Source organism: Delphinus delphis, chromosome 2 (assembly GCF_949987515.2).
Source record: "Delphinus delphis chromosome 2, mDelDel1.2, whole genome shotgun sequence".
Taxonomy (NCBI): domain Eukaryota; kingdom Metazoa; phylum Chordata; class Mammalia; order Artiodactyla; family Delphinidae; genus Delphinus; species Delphinus delphis.
This window is the reverse complement of record NC_082684.1, coordinates 13,301,151-13,315,204: the sequence shown is the minus strand read 5'-3', so window position 1 is coordinate 13,315,204 and position 14,054 is coordinate 13,301,151. Positions and strand designations below refer to the sequence as shown.

Sequence of the window (14,054 nt, the reverse complement as noted above, 5' to 3'; positions counted from 1 at the left end):
GCCTGGCTAGGGCCGGGCCACCTTCCCTCTGGCCTGGACAACCATCCAATCACCTCCCTGACACCGAACTCTTCTGCTGGGGTCACCCCGCCTGACCTTCCTAAACACGAACTAGCTACTTCATCGTGTCTAACACCTGGATCAGGTGGTGAATCCTGATCCACTCAGTAGGTCCAGGGCAGGGCCTGAGATTGAGCTCCTAGGAGATGCCCATGCTGGTGTCTGCACTGCGAGCGCTTCCCTTCCCGCCAACGCCAAACCCCTCAGCGTGGGGGACTGGAGTTGGGAAAGAGGCATGACTCTGGTGTCACAGGGACAGAGTTCAGAGTCCAGTCCCTCCCTACTAATGACATCACCACGAGCAAGTTTCTGTAACTGACGCAGGACCAGCAGCGAGCATCCTTGAGAGCTTCTGTCACTGTGTCGTGCTCAGCACACGCCTAGCAGGCGGCGGGTGCAGCGATGTTCGCCGCCCCTCCCCACGAGAGCTCCGGGCCCGGCCACCCACAGAGCTCCTGACTAGCCGGTCTGCATTTTGACATGCTCCTAAATGATCCTGATGTACTGGTTTGGGATGGCTGTCCTGAAAAAATAGATTGCAAAGACCAGATGGCTCTCGAAGCTCTGAAAGACCTTGGACCTCGGGCCACGACCCCGAGATGCCCAACGACCCCCGTGAGCAGCAGGGCTGAGCCTGCAGCAGTTCAGCCCATCTGGGCCGGGGCCTTGCACGGGAGGTTTCCGAAGCTCCCGGAAGATCACTGCTCTAAAGCAGACTCTGCGTACCTGTCCTCGGGTGAGGGGCACGCTGCCTTCCTGGCTCACAGATCTGGGAGCTCTCAAACCCTCACAGGAGGGAGCAGCACGCAAGCTTCTTCCCCCACCAGCGGGGAGAGCCGGGCCGAGCTCATACTCCTACTGTCATATCACGGCAGCACCTCAACCCCCCCCTGCCCCAACCCGGGGACCCCAGGACTGGGGAGCCCCACCCAGCTGGGGTCCACAGGAAAACACGCTATAACACGGCGAACATCCGAGTGGTTCTCAAAAGCAAGAACGTATTTCTAATCCTTCCTTATCTTTGCCCCACTTCCCGGCACAAGGCCTGGGACTCGGCAGGGCACCAGGGATCACCTCCGATGGTAAAGCCTACACCTGAGACAACGGCCTTGGGGAATAAAGGCAACCAAATACTCAGGAGGACGCTGGGCCCAGAGGGGCTCAGCGACTGGCCCAAGGCCTCGCAGTGAGGACGGGGCAGAGCTGGGGCACACCCCCCGTGGCCGACCCCCCAGTCCTCACTCACAGTCAGGGGGGCCTGCTGGCTTACCCCCAACCTTACTGTTAATAGCCTATCCCTGCTGCCCCTTCTCTCCCAGAGAGAGGAACATCATTCCAACCTCTGTACTTCTCGTTGCTGTTGCTTCTGGTCTAAAGATGTGATCTCCCCAGGTCCCACACCCAAGCCGTCTCCCTCCTTTTCTGGCTCTTTTTGCCATGGAACCAGAGCCCATCCCTGAAGGACCTCGGTGCCCCTGGGGTGAACTCGCCGGGCGGAGATGTGGGCTAGCTCCAGGCCTGCCAGCCCTGAGAGGTTTCCCGTCCTTCCTTCCCAAAGCACCTGCCTTGGGCTGCAGGTGCCACTCCGGGTCCCAGGGCATGTGGGTGCCAGGGCCTGCCTCTCAGCCCCAGGCTGCTCTTTCCTTCTAGTAACAGGCCCCCAGAGGGCTGCCCCTTCCCCTGAAAACAAGGATTCTAAACTCTTAGGACATCAATGCAGATTCACAGTCGCAGGAAGGAGGCAGCTTCTCTACGGTCCGTGGAAGTTTTGTGGGTTAGAGGGGAGGATATTAACTTCAGGGAACTAGGGTTTCCACAGACATTTCAGACCTAAGCGAGCTCGCAGCCTGGGCTATGCTTGGGGTGTGGTAAGAGCCAGGCTGGCACCAGCGGGACCTGGGGGTTCACTGATTGACTGACGAGTGTCAGCTGGGGCCCAGACAGGCCACGTGGGGGGTTGCCGAGGAGGGTGGGATGGCTGAGGCTGGAGGAGGGAAACTGGGGTGAGCTGAGATGGATTACGGTCCAGTGAGCCCTCCAGCTGGGGCTGAGGTGTCCACCCATCCAATGTTAGGGGGCACCGTCAGTGCTGGGCTCTGGGGGGAGAGAGCAAAACCACGGCTGCTGGGCCAGGACAGGTTTGGTCAGGCCGCAGGCAGACTGAGCAGGTCAGGAAGAGGCGCTCTGGCGGGCAGAGGGCCGCCTCCCAGGGATCCCGGCACCAGACACAGGACGGGCCTGGGAACTGCGGCACCTCCCTCCTGCCAGGGATTCTATGCCAAGACGTGCCTCCTAAGAACTGTGGCAGGAGAGGGCTGGTGTCCCACCAGGGAACTGACCCCGAGGGGAAGCAGGAGGGTGGGGCCTGAGAGACGGGGGCTGAGGAGTAATGCTGGGCAGGGAGCACCCACTGCCACCCTGTTTGTGCAGAGGAGGGGCCCGAGTGAGCCACGAGGGCGGGGAAAAGCGTGAGCGGTCATCTCAGAGGGCTGCTGGGAGCCGGGCCAGCGCTATTACGTTGCGGGCTTTCTGCAGCAGACCCGTGAGGACCCACAGAGTCAACGGTTCTCATCTTTCTAAAGGCTGATTCTTTTTTATCTTGGCCAAGGTCGAACTGCCACTTATAAAGACATTTCCCGTGCTAGGGCCATGTGAATCTAAAGAACCTAAACCGCCTAGCTGCCTTCCCCGTGCTGTTCCATGCTGAGAGACATCGCACGAGATGGGGTGGGGTTTTCTATTGTCCTACGAAGGCAGGACAAAATGCTTGTCGGCCGAAATGCTGCATGGCACACGATGCTTCAAAGGGACAAGAAGAGCGAGTAATCAAGCCTGGGAGGTCCCATGAGGGGGCTCCAGAGACCAGTTCACAGAAGGAGGGGCTGTCCCAAACCTCACACAGAGATAAGGGACCAGCACAGCCAGGACCAGCAGAGCCCAGGTCTCTCCCTGCAGCCCGTGCCCCTCCCACGCGGAGCCCAGGTCTCTCCCTGCAGCCCGTGCCCCTCCCACTGCCTGTGCAGCAGTGAATGACACTGGCAGGACTCGTGGGCAGGTGGGACACCTGAGAGCACCAGGCCTGCATGGCGGTCAGCAAGCAACGGGGCTCGTGTCCTTTTCCTCAGCTGGACTCTGACAGCTGGTGTGCTCGGAGCCCACGATGCAACTGCGCCATCGCAGTGTGGCCTAGGTGTTCTGAGGCCCTCTGACCTGGAGTAACTAAGACCTGGAGGAGATCCCTAGCCTCTCAACGGCCCCTTTCTGCACCTGAGACTGAATCCCCAGTGCAAATGCGGGCGGGGGGGGGGGGTGGTCCTCCTAACTGTAGAAGGACGACTGCTCTGTAAGCCTCTGTCTGTTCTCCCAGATGTCTGGGTTCTCCTGTGCTCCTGGGAAGACCCAGCAGCTGTCCCAAAAGGCAAATACCGTTCAGCCATCTCTTCTTTTCCATCTCGTAGACTGAGAGGAAGGAGTGAGCACTGATCCTGTTTTACCACCAGCAGTGCCCTAAAATGCCCATCGGTGGTCCCTACTCCCCACACACGTAGGTGTGACTTACATCATTGCCTCCTCTCCCCTATGACCCATCCTATGCTTCTTCACAGTCCACCGTTTTCTTTTCACTGAGCCCTTACCACGTGCCAGACTCCTTACATACACTAGCTCATGGAGTCCACGCAACATGTGTTAGATGGGAAGCCCACTAACCCCATTTCACAGATGAAGACAAGGAGGAACACAGGTCAAGTACTGTCCGAGACGTACCCTCAAGGCAGTGCAGGCACAAGCCACGCTGCCTCTTAACTCCTCTCGCAATTGCTCGTTCTTCTATTATTGTGTAATTAACTGCGGCTGCACTGGCTTCTGCTTTGCTCCCAGCGGCGCATCCCCACCGACACCTGACTGCCTTGCCTGGCCACCGACTAGCCTCTATAGGGCAGACCGGGTTGGGGGAGGGGTGTCCACCCGCCTAGGCCGGGTTACCTTCTTGTTGAGCTGGTGATTCTCCTTCTCCAGCTCCCCGCACTTGAGGTTGCTCTCCTCCAGCGCCAGGGACGCGTCCCGCAGCCCCTGTATGGTGCTCTGGAGGCTCTGGTTCTCCTTCTCCAGCTTCAGGATGCGGCTAGAGGCGCACTCGTTCAGCTCAAACACAAACGACTTCCTGGAGGCTGAAGCACAAAGCTGAGTCAGGCCCAGGATCCAGGAGCCTCTGCTTCCAGCCGTGAGCCGGGGCCATCGGGCCGCCATGCCCTAGGTTTGAGGGGCCTGAGAAGGGCTCCCATAGGTTGGCTGGGTGCCCCCCATTTCACATGCTGCCGTCGCTGTTAGTGCCTCAAAGTCCCTCAGGCAGTTTCAGTCCCTCTGCTGGCTCAGCTGGGCCCAGAGCTTAAGAGGAAAGCAGATTACAGTGAAGAAGCCAATGCAGAAGTTAAGACTGTGTTAACTGCTAGGATCTGCTTCTTACCAAACTGCTAACCAAGCTGACCGACTGTACAACTCAAGGGTCTTGGAGCCTAAAAGAGATGGCAAATAGGCGACATTTTCTGTGCCAGCTCTGAGGCTAGTGGGAGTTTGGGTGGCTCAGCAGGAGGGGCACGGTAATCGACTAGTTATGTCTGCCACTGGTGGCAGAAAGCTCTGTGGGTACGTATGTCCAGTACTTGCCATCCCTGAATAAGGTCCTTTGGACAGAGATTTCACTTTTTAATTTCACAATTACATTGACAAAAATATGAGATAGTACATGTAAACCGCTTTAAAAATTCTAAGTGCGATGAAAATATAAGCTAAAGATAGAAAAAGGGAGATTATCTACTCTGCTTTCTTTCAAAGAGCTCGAATACAAATGGAGAAGGGGGGCATAGACCTGAGAGTCAGGAATGGGAGTTCTTAGCTCCTTCCTGCCACCAGCAGGTGCATGACTTTAGGTAAGTCATGGGGCTTTTTCAGGAGGAGAAAGGAACGTGTACGGAAGTCCTTGAAAGAAGGGGTTGGTGTTGTTCCGTCCCCCCTGTCCCATCAGTGCCACGGACTCAGCTCTGGGAGCCTCATGACACTGTTAAGAGGGCTGCGCCCCGACCTGCTTCTTACTCATCACCCCAGGGGCAGGGGTACATAAGGACGATGGCTTCCCTAGTGAGCACATCAAGCTAGAAACAAGGGTGTGTGTGTTCAGATCCTCTGGGCGATCGTAAGGACTGAAAGGCACGTGCCACCCTCTCTGAGTTCTCATCTTGCACCGAGGATAGCAGTTCAGACCCAACAAGCCCGAACGTCCTCAAGACCCCAAGCAACAACAGGCAGCAAAGCAGCGGAGTTGGAGAGAGTGCCCGTAGCTCTGACCCAGGCCCAGCGCTGACGCACGTGAGCACACATGCTTGCAACATATGAAACCACGCTACCAATGAAACAAATCTCAACTGAAACTCAGCTAATGCTCAGCCTGGGATCACGGGGGCAGCACCTTGGCAGCATTCATGAAAAAAGGACATTTTCTAATTGGGGTGAAATATATTTAACATAAAATTTACCATTTTAAAGTGTACAGTCCTGTGGCATTAGCTATATTCCCATTGCTGGGCAAGCATCACCAATATCCACCTCCAGACTTTTCCATCATCCCAAACTGAAACTCTGTACTCGTGGGGACTAATTCCTCAGGTCCTACAAGCTAAACAACAGCACGGACCACGAGCCTCCTTTCTTCTTCCATAAAAGCCAGTGCTTCAAAGACTATTACTATGACATAACAGCTTACTACTGAGTGCCACGCTCATTAGCACCCCAAGCAACCAGAGCGATGGGATGTATTTCATTAAGACCTTGGCAACAAGAACAGCTGTCCCTTATTGTTGGCCATGGGCCAGGCATGGCATCATGTTTCACTGTCTCCTCCTATGAGGCAGCTTCATTACCCCCATTTTGCAGATAAGGAAACTGAGGTCTGAAAGAGGTCACCCAGCTAACCTCCAGTGAAGGAGCCAAGACTTTACGCCAGGTCTTTCTGAATCAAGAAGGCAGCACACCACACATGCAAAAGTATATGCAGGCTCTGCCTGCATCATGCCTTCATTCAAGTCAATGTTCATCAGCTCCCAGCTAAGCACTGGGAGTTGGGAACACCAAGAATAAATCATGCTCACTGACCTGAAAGGGCCCACAGACTGTACTGAGTAGTCATCTAAAGGGGTGAGGCTTTCTGACCCCACAGGTCACCCTGGTTTCGAACAGAAATACTCTCATTTGGTCTGGGACTGTCCCAGGAGTCCTGCACCACTTCTCCACTCTGCCAGGGGGCAGTGGTCCTCCCCGATGGACCTGTACTCCTCCCAGAGCCGGGAATCAGAGTGACCCCACCCTCAGCCCCCAGCACAGTGTGTGGGCACCGAAGCACAGATACGACTAACTTCCCTCAGAGATGAGCAGTTTAATAAGCTGATTTTTCTGTCTGGAACTGATGGGACCCCTCGAAGAGAAGACGGTTCCAGCTACACTCAACGACCTTGCCATTATTTGAGGGGGTGTTTATCAGAACTGAAAAAGCAGCCCCCAAACCAGCCAAAAGCCCTACCTCGCTCTGTCCAGCTCTAACTAAACAATAACTCGCACTATCGGGGGCACGTGTGCTATTTCTGAACACAGGAACTTGCTTATTGTTTGCTGGGCGCCGAAGCTTCCTGCTGCGGTGCTGACTGCTGCCCCACCCACTTTCCCCTGGCCGACACCCCATCTGTCTGCGCAGGGGCAGCGGTGCAAGCATAGGAGGGAAAAGAAGAGGCCTGGGTCCTGTGAGAAGCAGCCTCTTAGCAGCTCCTACCCAGAGAGACAGAGAACAGACTGCATCCGTCTTGCCCAATTATGCAAATGAATGGAGGAAATAATGCCCAAGGTACATTTCTAGTGGGGATTAGTGACCACTGGGGACGTCTCCTGCCATCCAGAGCTTTCAACCGTCCACAGACAGGCCTACGATGCCCTCCGGTGTCAGCGTGCTGTAATCTGGAAGCTCCTGGGACCGTCCATATGGGAACTGGGAAACCTGGCAACACTTGATTTGTGTTTCATGTCCTGACATCAAGGCTGCCAGACCCCTCATGTTCTCCTTGGGGAGAAGGGTAATGAAACAGTTCCAAATGGCACTTGAAGGAAATCCTACTTACTTGGGGTGAATGGATGGCCTGACATGGAAGATACAGAGCTGAGGGCTCCGCTCCGTGGATGAGGAAGCGGCCTCAGCCAGGCTGGCTCCCTGGCACCGGGCGCTACCTACCGTCGGACAGGTCTGCGTTCTTGGACAGCTGCTCCAGCTCCCAGCCGAGGTGGGCGGATTCATTCATGCTCTGCTTCTGCGCAATCTCGAGGGCCATGTTCTCTTCCAGCAGCTCCTCTATTCGCTTCTTATCCATGTCCCGGTCCTAGCGCAGGAAGAAGGACGGAGTGAGAACGTGGCCGGGGGGGGGGCCCCTCTGGACAGGCCCCGGCCCCCGTGCATTCACCCTCATTCCCCGAGGATGAATGGACCCCAGGCACCTGCTCACTTCCCTGCACAGAAACGAGTCCAACACGGGGCCCAGCTGTGAGAGTTACAGCCACTGAAAGATACCTTGACTGGCAACGGAGGTGATGAGAGAGCCGAGGTCTCTAACTGAATGCTGTCTGAACTAAGTGACTTATGGCCCAGGGCTTTAGAGCAAGGACCATGGTGACAGGTGGCTTCGAGGCTCTAGGGAACCTAACATGCCTTGAGAAGCCTGTAAAGAAACTCACAGATCACAGCTCAGCCCACACCGTAAAAGCCAGCAGAGGCCCTTCTCGCAGAAGACACACACGTTAGCTCATCTGTACAGAAAAGCAACCCAGAGGTACCGTCCTACCCGTCTGTAGGCGTTCAGGGGTGCCCACCCGAGCCCGCTGAGCTGAGCGAGCTACTCTCTGCAGTCAGCGAGTCACTGTGTCGGCAGCGGCACCAAACCCAGTGACGGAAAAGCCAGAGAGGGGCGCAGCCCAAACCCGAAACCTCCCCAATCTGTTTAGACAGATCTGAGCGACAGCAGCCTGCAATACCAATTCCAGGTCGTGAAGCTTTGATTTCAGCTGCAGGTTCTCCTTCTCCAGCTCGTGCACTTTATCGCCCCGGGCTCGAGCGGCAGTCAGCTGTTCCTCCAGCATGGCCTTGGTTTCAATTAAAATGATATTATCTTCCCTCAGCTCCTGGGCAGCAAAAAAAAGACAGGAGCACCATCAGATAAAGACACCTGGTTCAGGACGACAGGACTCTGAGACCAGAACAAACAATCCAGGGATAAGGCTGCAGCCGCGAGAGTTCTGTCTCCACTTTGGAGCACCTCCACCTTTTTCATTGGGTCAGGCCAAATGGACTTTCTCGACTGAAAGAAAATATTTAAATCCGCGAAGGTAACTTTTCCCATGCCGGCCACGGTGCAAAGGCATGTGACATCTGTGACCTGGCCTGGTCGGACAAGTGGACTCCACCGACAGATCCGGGACCGCGCTGAGGCTCCACTTCCTGAACAAGGAAGGGGTGGGGCTAAGAGTCTGTCCCAGGCTCAAGGACTGAGTCTAGTCCTCTCAGTTCAACACTCATTCCGCTGATCAGGGTCTTGGGGAAAAACAGCTACTCAGACAAGCTTTCATTCAATGCACAGCTCGTATCTGAACATTTTACATACATGCTCTTGGAAAAACAACAGTTCTCAGCGATGTCCTGGAAACAGGGAGTCTTTAAGACTGTGAACCCCATAAATAAGTCCCTAGGCCTCCTGTGTGCCCGGCACGTGCTGGGTGTAGAATATGATGGCTGTTCCCTTGCAGGGTCCCTCACAGGCAAGGGGTCCGAGGAGCTCTTGGTCCTGTGCATGCAGCCCAGCACACACAAGGGATTCCGGTCTTTCACCTCATCTCTGCTCCCCACCCCCCACCGGTTAAGGGGCTTCTCGGTTTCTCCTCTCCCCAGAGTCCTTCCAGCACCACTCAGCATCTCTGGGGGACTGAGATTCCCCTGAATGCCTTCAGTGGGTGAACATGCACACAGGGGAACGTGTCCGTTTCTCCCGGTGGGCAGTGTTCTAAGGCTTGCCCTGCTTTTGGGTTCTAACAGCTGGGAGCTGGGCGGGGAGCTCTGCTTATCCACCACCCGTTCATTCGCCCTGCAAAGGCCAGAATCCAAGATACTTGGTAGAGGGAAAACTGCAAGCCTTCCGGTCAGCGGACATAGTTCTGATCAAAGCCCGGCAGCCGTAAAAGGTATAATCATTGAAATTATAAATTCCCTGGGCGCCCTCTCTGTTGGAGATGACGTCCGCTATGTGGCTGGCCCTGCACTAGGCACTCCCTGTCCCTGCCCCACTCACTCTCCACAATGGCCCTTGGGGGAGGTAGGAACAGTGCCTTCCTACGGAGGAAGAGGCTGATTTGGGTAAATTAAGGAATAAGCCCAAAGTCACAAAGCCAGCAAGGGGTGAAGCTGGGACTCGAAGCTGGGCCAGAGAGTTCCAGACCTGTGTTCTCTCCACCGCCCTCAAGCTGCCTGCAACCCATCCTCAAGGGGCTCATGTGGATAAGAGGCCCAGACTATCAATAACAGTGTGAGCCACAGCAAACAGAGGGGTTTCAAGCAGGAAGAAGACCTGGTCCCCCCTCTCTGGCAACCGTCCCATCCCCACTGTTCTCACCTGGCATTCCAACAGGTCTACACACCAGCACTCCCAGCCCTGAGCTCTCACAGCACAGGCCACCCCTTCATCCTCATGACCAACTCCTATTCAACCTCCAAAGCCCAGCCTGAGTTGGCCCCTCTGAGAAGTGGTGGCAGATTCTCTCTGTCCCACCTGCTGAGTCAGGTACTTGGGCTCCCAGAGCACCCTGGGTATGCTGTGAGGCAATGGTGAGCTGGCCTGTCCTTCTCCCCCAGACTGTGAACCCCTGGGGGCAGGCTATTCCACTTCTCTTGCGGGCCTCACGGAAGTGTTCAATGAACACCTGTCAGCTGAATCATGCCGTGAGGGGGAATCACAGGTGGCATGCGAGGTGGGCCTTGAAGGCCTCAGAGATTTCCAACAGGCAGAGACAGACAAGGGTGACCAGGAGCAGAATACAGCACTGGGTAGGATGACTTCTAACCATCAGTACTATTCATAAACATCTCAATTTTCTGGTGGTATCAACTTCCACCATATATTTGGCAACAGAAATAACCAGCCTTGCACACCTCACTGCCTCAGACGCGAGAAGGCAGATCTGCCAGAAAGTGAGCCCAAGCTCACGCAGCAAGCCCAGGGCTCGGCCCCCAGGGAGACGCCCGCCTCCTCGCCTCTGGGCAGGGGCCCGAGGCCAGCCCGCCGCTGAGGACCTGACCCCAACTGAATCAGGCGGCTACTTAAAGGCCTGACCCAGCCCGGCAAACAGCTGAGGGGCCACGTTCAGGAAATCACAGGCCAGGCCCGACGGCTGGTCCCCAAATGGCTGGAGAGCTGCCCCCGCTCGTCTACGTGATGACCAGGAGCAGTGACTGGGAAAGTGGGCCGATGGCTCCGGTCCCCCGCCAGCCACGTGCGCTACCAGCCGTGGCGCCTGAAGCAAACGCATGTCTCTCAACCACCGATCCCTCGTCCTCTGCTGGGCACGAAAACAGGGCTGAGGGCGGATCAGAGGCGATAACGCATGTGAAGTAGTCCTGCACAGGGCCCGAGCCCAGTAAGCAGGTCGGCTGCTGTTATCACCATCCTGTCACGCCCTCCCCACCGAGACACTGTTCAGGGCAGCACTCACTGAGCGTCACCAAGCGACAGGCTAACAAAAGCACCAAACTCCAGGAGGTGGGATAGAACCAAAGAAACAACGGGTTCCTGCCCACTGCACTTGGGACCACAGCACCCAAGCCCCTCGCTAACCTCCGTCTGGTTCTGCTGCAGCCCCTTAAGCTTCATAGAGCACCAGCCTGCTTTCAAATTTCTGATTCGGGGAGCGTGGTGGACTGAACCATAAACCAAGCATCAGGTCTGCCCTGCTCTAACTTCTCCTTCTACTGAATTTTATCAAAACTCCTTTAAAGTCATTAGGAAACACAGAGTCCCAAGTGGGAACAGAGGTCTCCCTGCTCAAGGTGATCTTGGTTCCCTGCATTTCAACATTCTCGGCTTACAATGTGATGCCCAGGTGCTGACATGAACTGCCTGAGGCCGGGCGTCCCTCTAGCCCCCATGGCGTCTGAGGCAGTGGCCGCCGTCACCCGCTCCCCCAGCTCCCCTCCCCTGCACCCCTTCTGTCTGCGTGACCCCACCCCTTTTATTTCCTCCTTCCTTGGCAAGGCTGGGGTCCCAGAGGTGGAGAGAGGTATTTCAACGCCACCTTGGTCCACCTCTTCGCCAACTGCGATGCTGGGCAAGTTATTAATTTCTTCTCAGTTTTGTTATCTGAAAAAAGGAGAGGACCTAGACGCTGGCTACTCAACCTCACCAGGCCACCAGGAGGCTTAAATGTGATGATACGGTTTGAGCTTAGCACAGTTAGTTCCTGGTGTGTGGAAGAAGCTGCATAAACACACAGTTATTGCTTCTCATTTAAAACCTCACTGCACCTACCGTGGGCCAGATCATGGGCTGTAAAGGGCCAGAGAGTAAATATTTCTGGCTTCTCAGGCCCTAAGTCTGTCACGACTACTCAGCTCTGCAGGCACAGTTCAACAGCAGCCACGGGCTGTGCGAATGAGCAGGCGTAGCTGTGCTCCAGTGACACTTTACTTATAAGAGCTGATGGTGCTGTCTCCCTCCCTCCCTCCCTCTCTCCCTCCCTCCCTCTCTCCCTCCCTCCCTCTCTCCCTCTCTCCCTCTCTCTCTCTCCCTCCCTCCCTCTCTCCCTCTCTCTCTTACTCCTCTTCCTCTTTCTCTGCTATGTGAGGACACAACAAGAAAGCAACCGTCTGCAAGCCAAGAAGAGAGCTCTCACCAGAGCCCAACCACCCTGGCACCTAGACCCCAGACTTCCAGCCTCTAGAACTTACGTGGGCCTCTCACTGCCGTGGCCTCTCCCGCTGTGGAGCACAGGTTCCAGACACTCAGGGCCAGTGGCCATGGCTCACGGGCCCAGCCGCTCCGCGCCACGTGGGACCCTCCTGGACCGGGGCACGAGCCTGCGTCCCCTGCATCGGCAGGCGGACTCTCAACCACTGCGCCACCAGGGAAGCCCTGAATGTGGATCTTGATGTTTGAGTATGTTTTAACCTTGCATGATGTCTATACTAACAATGTATGGGTTGTTTAATAAATAAATATTAAAAAAAGAAAAAGAGCTGATGGTGGGTCAGACACCGCCCCGGGACTGATGGTAGTTTGGCCATCTCTGAGCTGGACAATATGGGCACCAAGGGACTCAGCCTCAAGGTCAGGAAGGCACAGATCCTGTCTTCAAGGAGCTGCCAGTGTGGGTGGGAAACAGGGGATGCATCATTACGACACCACGCGATGAGTCTGCCTGGGGGTAAGAAGGGGCCTAAAGGAATGGAGGGCTGGGCTGGGGATGCAGCCCGCAGAGTGTGGCCTGCCCACCCCTCACCGGCCCTCCCTGTGTCAGGGAGAGGTGCTGGGCCGAGGGGCCTCAGGGGGCACCAGCGGACCTGAAGGGGACTCGGTTTGGCCGGAGCAGAGAGTTCCACGGGGGCCAGAGTGGGTGTCAGAAGAAGAGGTGGAGTGTGGACTTTATCCCAAGAGCAACGGGGAGGTGCCTGAGGAGCTCTTAGAAAGGCCACTCTGGCAGCAGCCCAGGCAGATGTGAACGAGAAGAGGCGGGGGCAGAACGGCCAACTTGAATGTTTGTGGAGGGCATTCTGGAATAAAGATGATGTTATTCCTGCGCAGGCACTGGAATAATGGGAACAAGCAACAAGGGAGAAGGCCGGCCGGGCACTGGGACTCACTCTCTGAACATCCGCCTCGGCCAGGGACAGGCTGGGAGGTGGGGAAATGGGCTCTGGAAGAGGGACAGCACCTGGGGCTGCGGGAGCAGGGCGAGAAGAAAGAAGAATCAAGGCCGAGCTGGCTCTGGCTTGAGTACCTGCCTCGGTGGATGGTGAGTCCAGTCTAGAGACAGTATGGGAGGGTTGGAGGGAGGGAGGGACACTGCATTTGGACACGCTGACCTTGAGACAGACTGAGGTCTGGAGTGCGGGAGAAGCCCAGCCCAGAGATGAAGATTTGGGACCTGTTAGCCCGTACGTGCCAGCTAAAGAAGGGGCAGGAGGCAGAGAAGACGTCATGGAGAAAGGCCAGATGGTAGACGCAGAGCAAGATGACCACCACCCGCATGGGCCCAAGAAGACGAAGTTCGGGACTCAGGAAAGCCAGGTGAGTGAGGGGCGGACGGTGGTGGTGTCCAAGCCCACAGAGAGGGTGGGTGAGGGAGGCTGGGAAGTGCCCACTGGACTGGCACAGGAGTCGTGGACCCTGATTCTCAAGCATGGTTTCAGGTGAGCAGAGGGAGAGGCAGACCTGGAGGACTGGGTTAGAAGGTGAGGCAATGAAGGACACAGCTGGTGTTCTCTCCTTTCAGACAGGCTCGGAGAGGGACCGGGGTAGCTCGAGAGGGTCGGGGGAGAGTGGGAAGGGTTTGATTTTCTTTTTAATTAAAGGTGGAAAAAAAAAATTAAAGGTGAGAGCATCCTGAGGATCCTAAGCATGGGACTCAAGTCAACAAATGTATCCTGAGCACCTCCCCCTGCTGAAGATGACAGAGATGTAGTTTCTGACTTCACGAACTGCACTCTGTGGGGAGAGCTGCTGGAACCCCAGAGCACAGGTGAGCGACCCTGCCTGGGGTCAGAGGGGCTTGGCCAGGGCGGAAGTCGAGCTGGGGCCCCATTCCCCAGGCCCAGCCGTATGGGCAGGGCAGACCAAACCGTAGCCCATCTCCCCTCCTGAACCTGGGCACTGTGGGGGGATATCATAAGAATGGGATGTGTGTGTGCACCGCACCCCAGGACT

General features: G+C 56.2%; 1 protein-coding gene across 2 annotated transcripts in view; it reads right to left on the bottom strand.

Moving 5' to 3' along the window:
- The window catches only part of CCDC88C (coiled-coil domain containing 88C), a 128,937-nt gene that overhangs the window by 42,285 nt on the left and 72,598 nt on the right, over positions 1-14,054 (bottom strand). For both annotated transcript variants that reach the window (XM_060004042.1, XM_060004040.1), the window contains exons 11-13: positions 8,125-8,271; positions 7,331-7,475; positions 4,045-4,229 (exon numbers count right to left, since the gene is read on the bottom strand). In XM_060004042.1, coding sequence (XP_059860025.1) covers positions 4,045-4,229; positions 7,331-7,475; positions 8,125-8,271 — 477 coding nt within the window. The remainder of the gene's footprint in view (positions 1-4,044; positions 4,230-7,330; positions 7,476-8,124; positions 8,272-14,054) is intronic.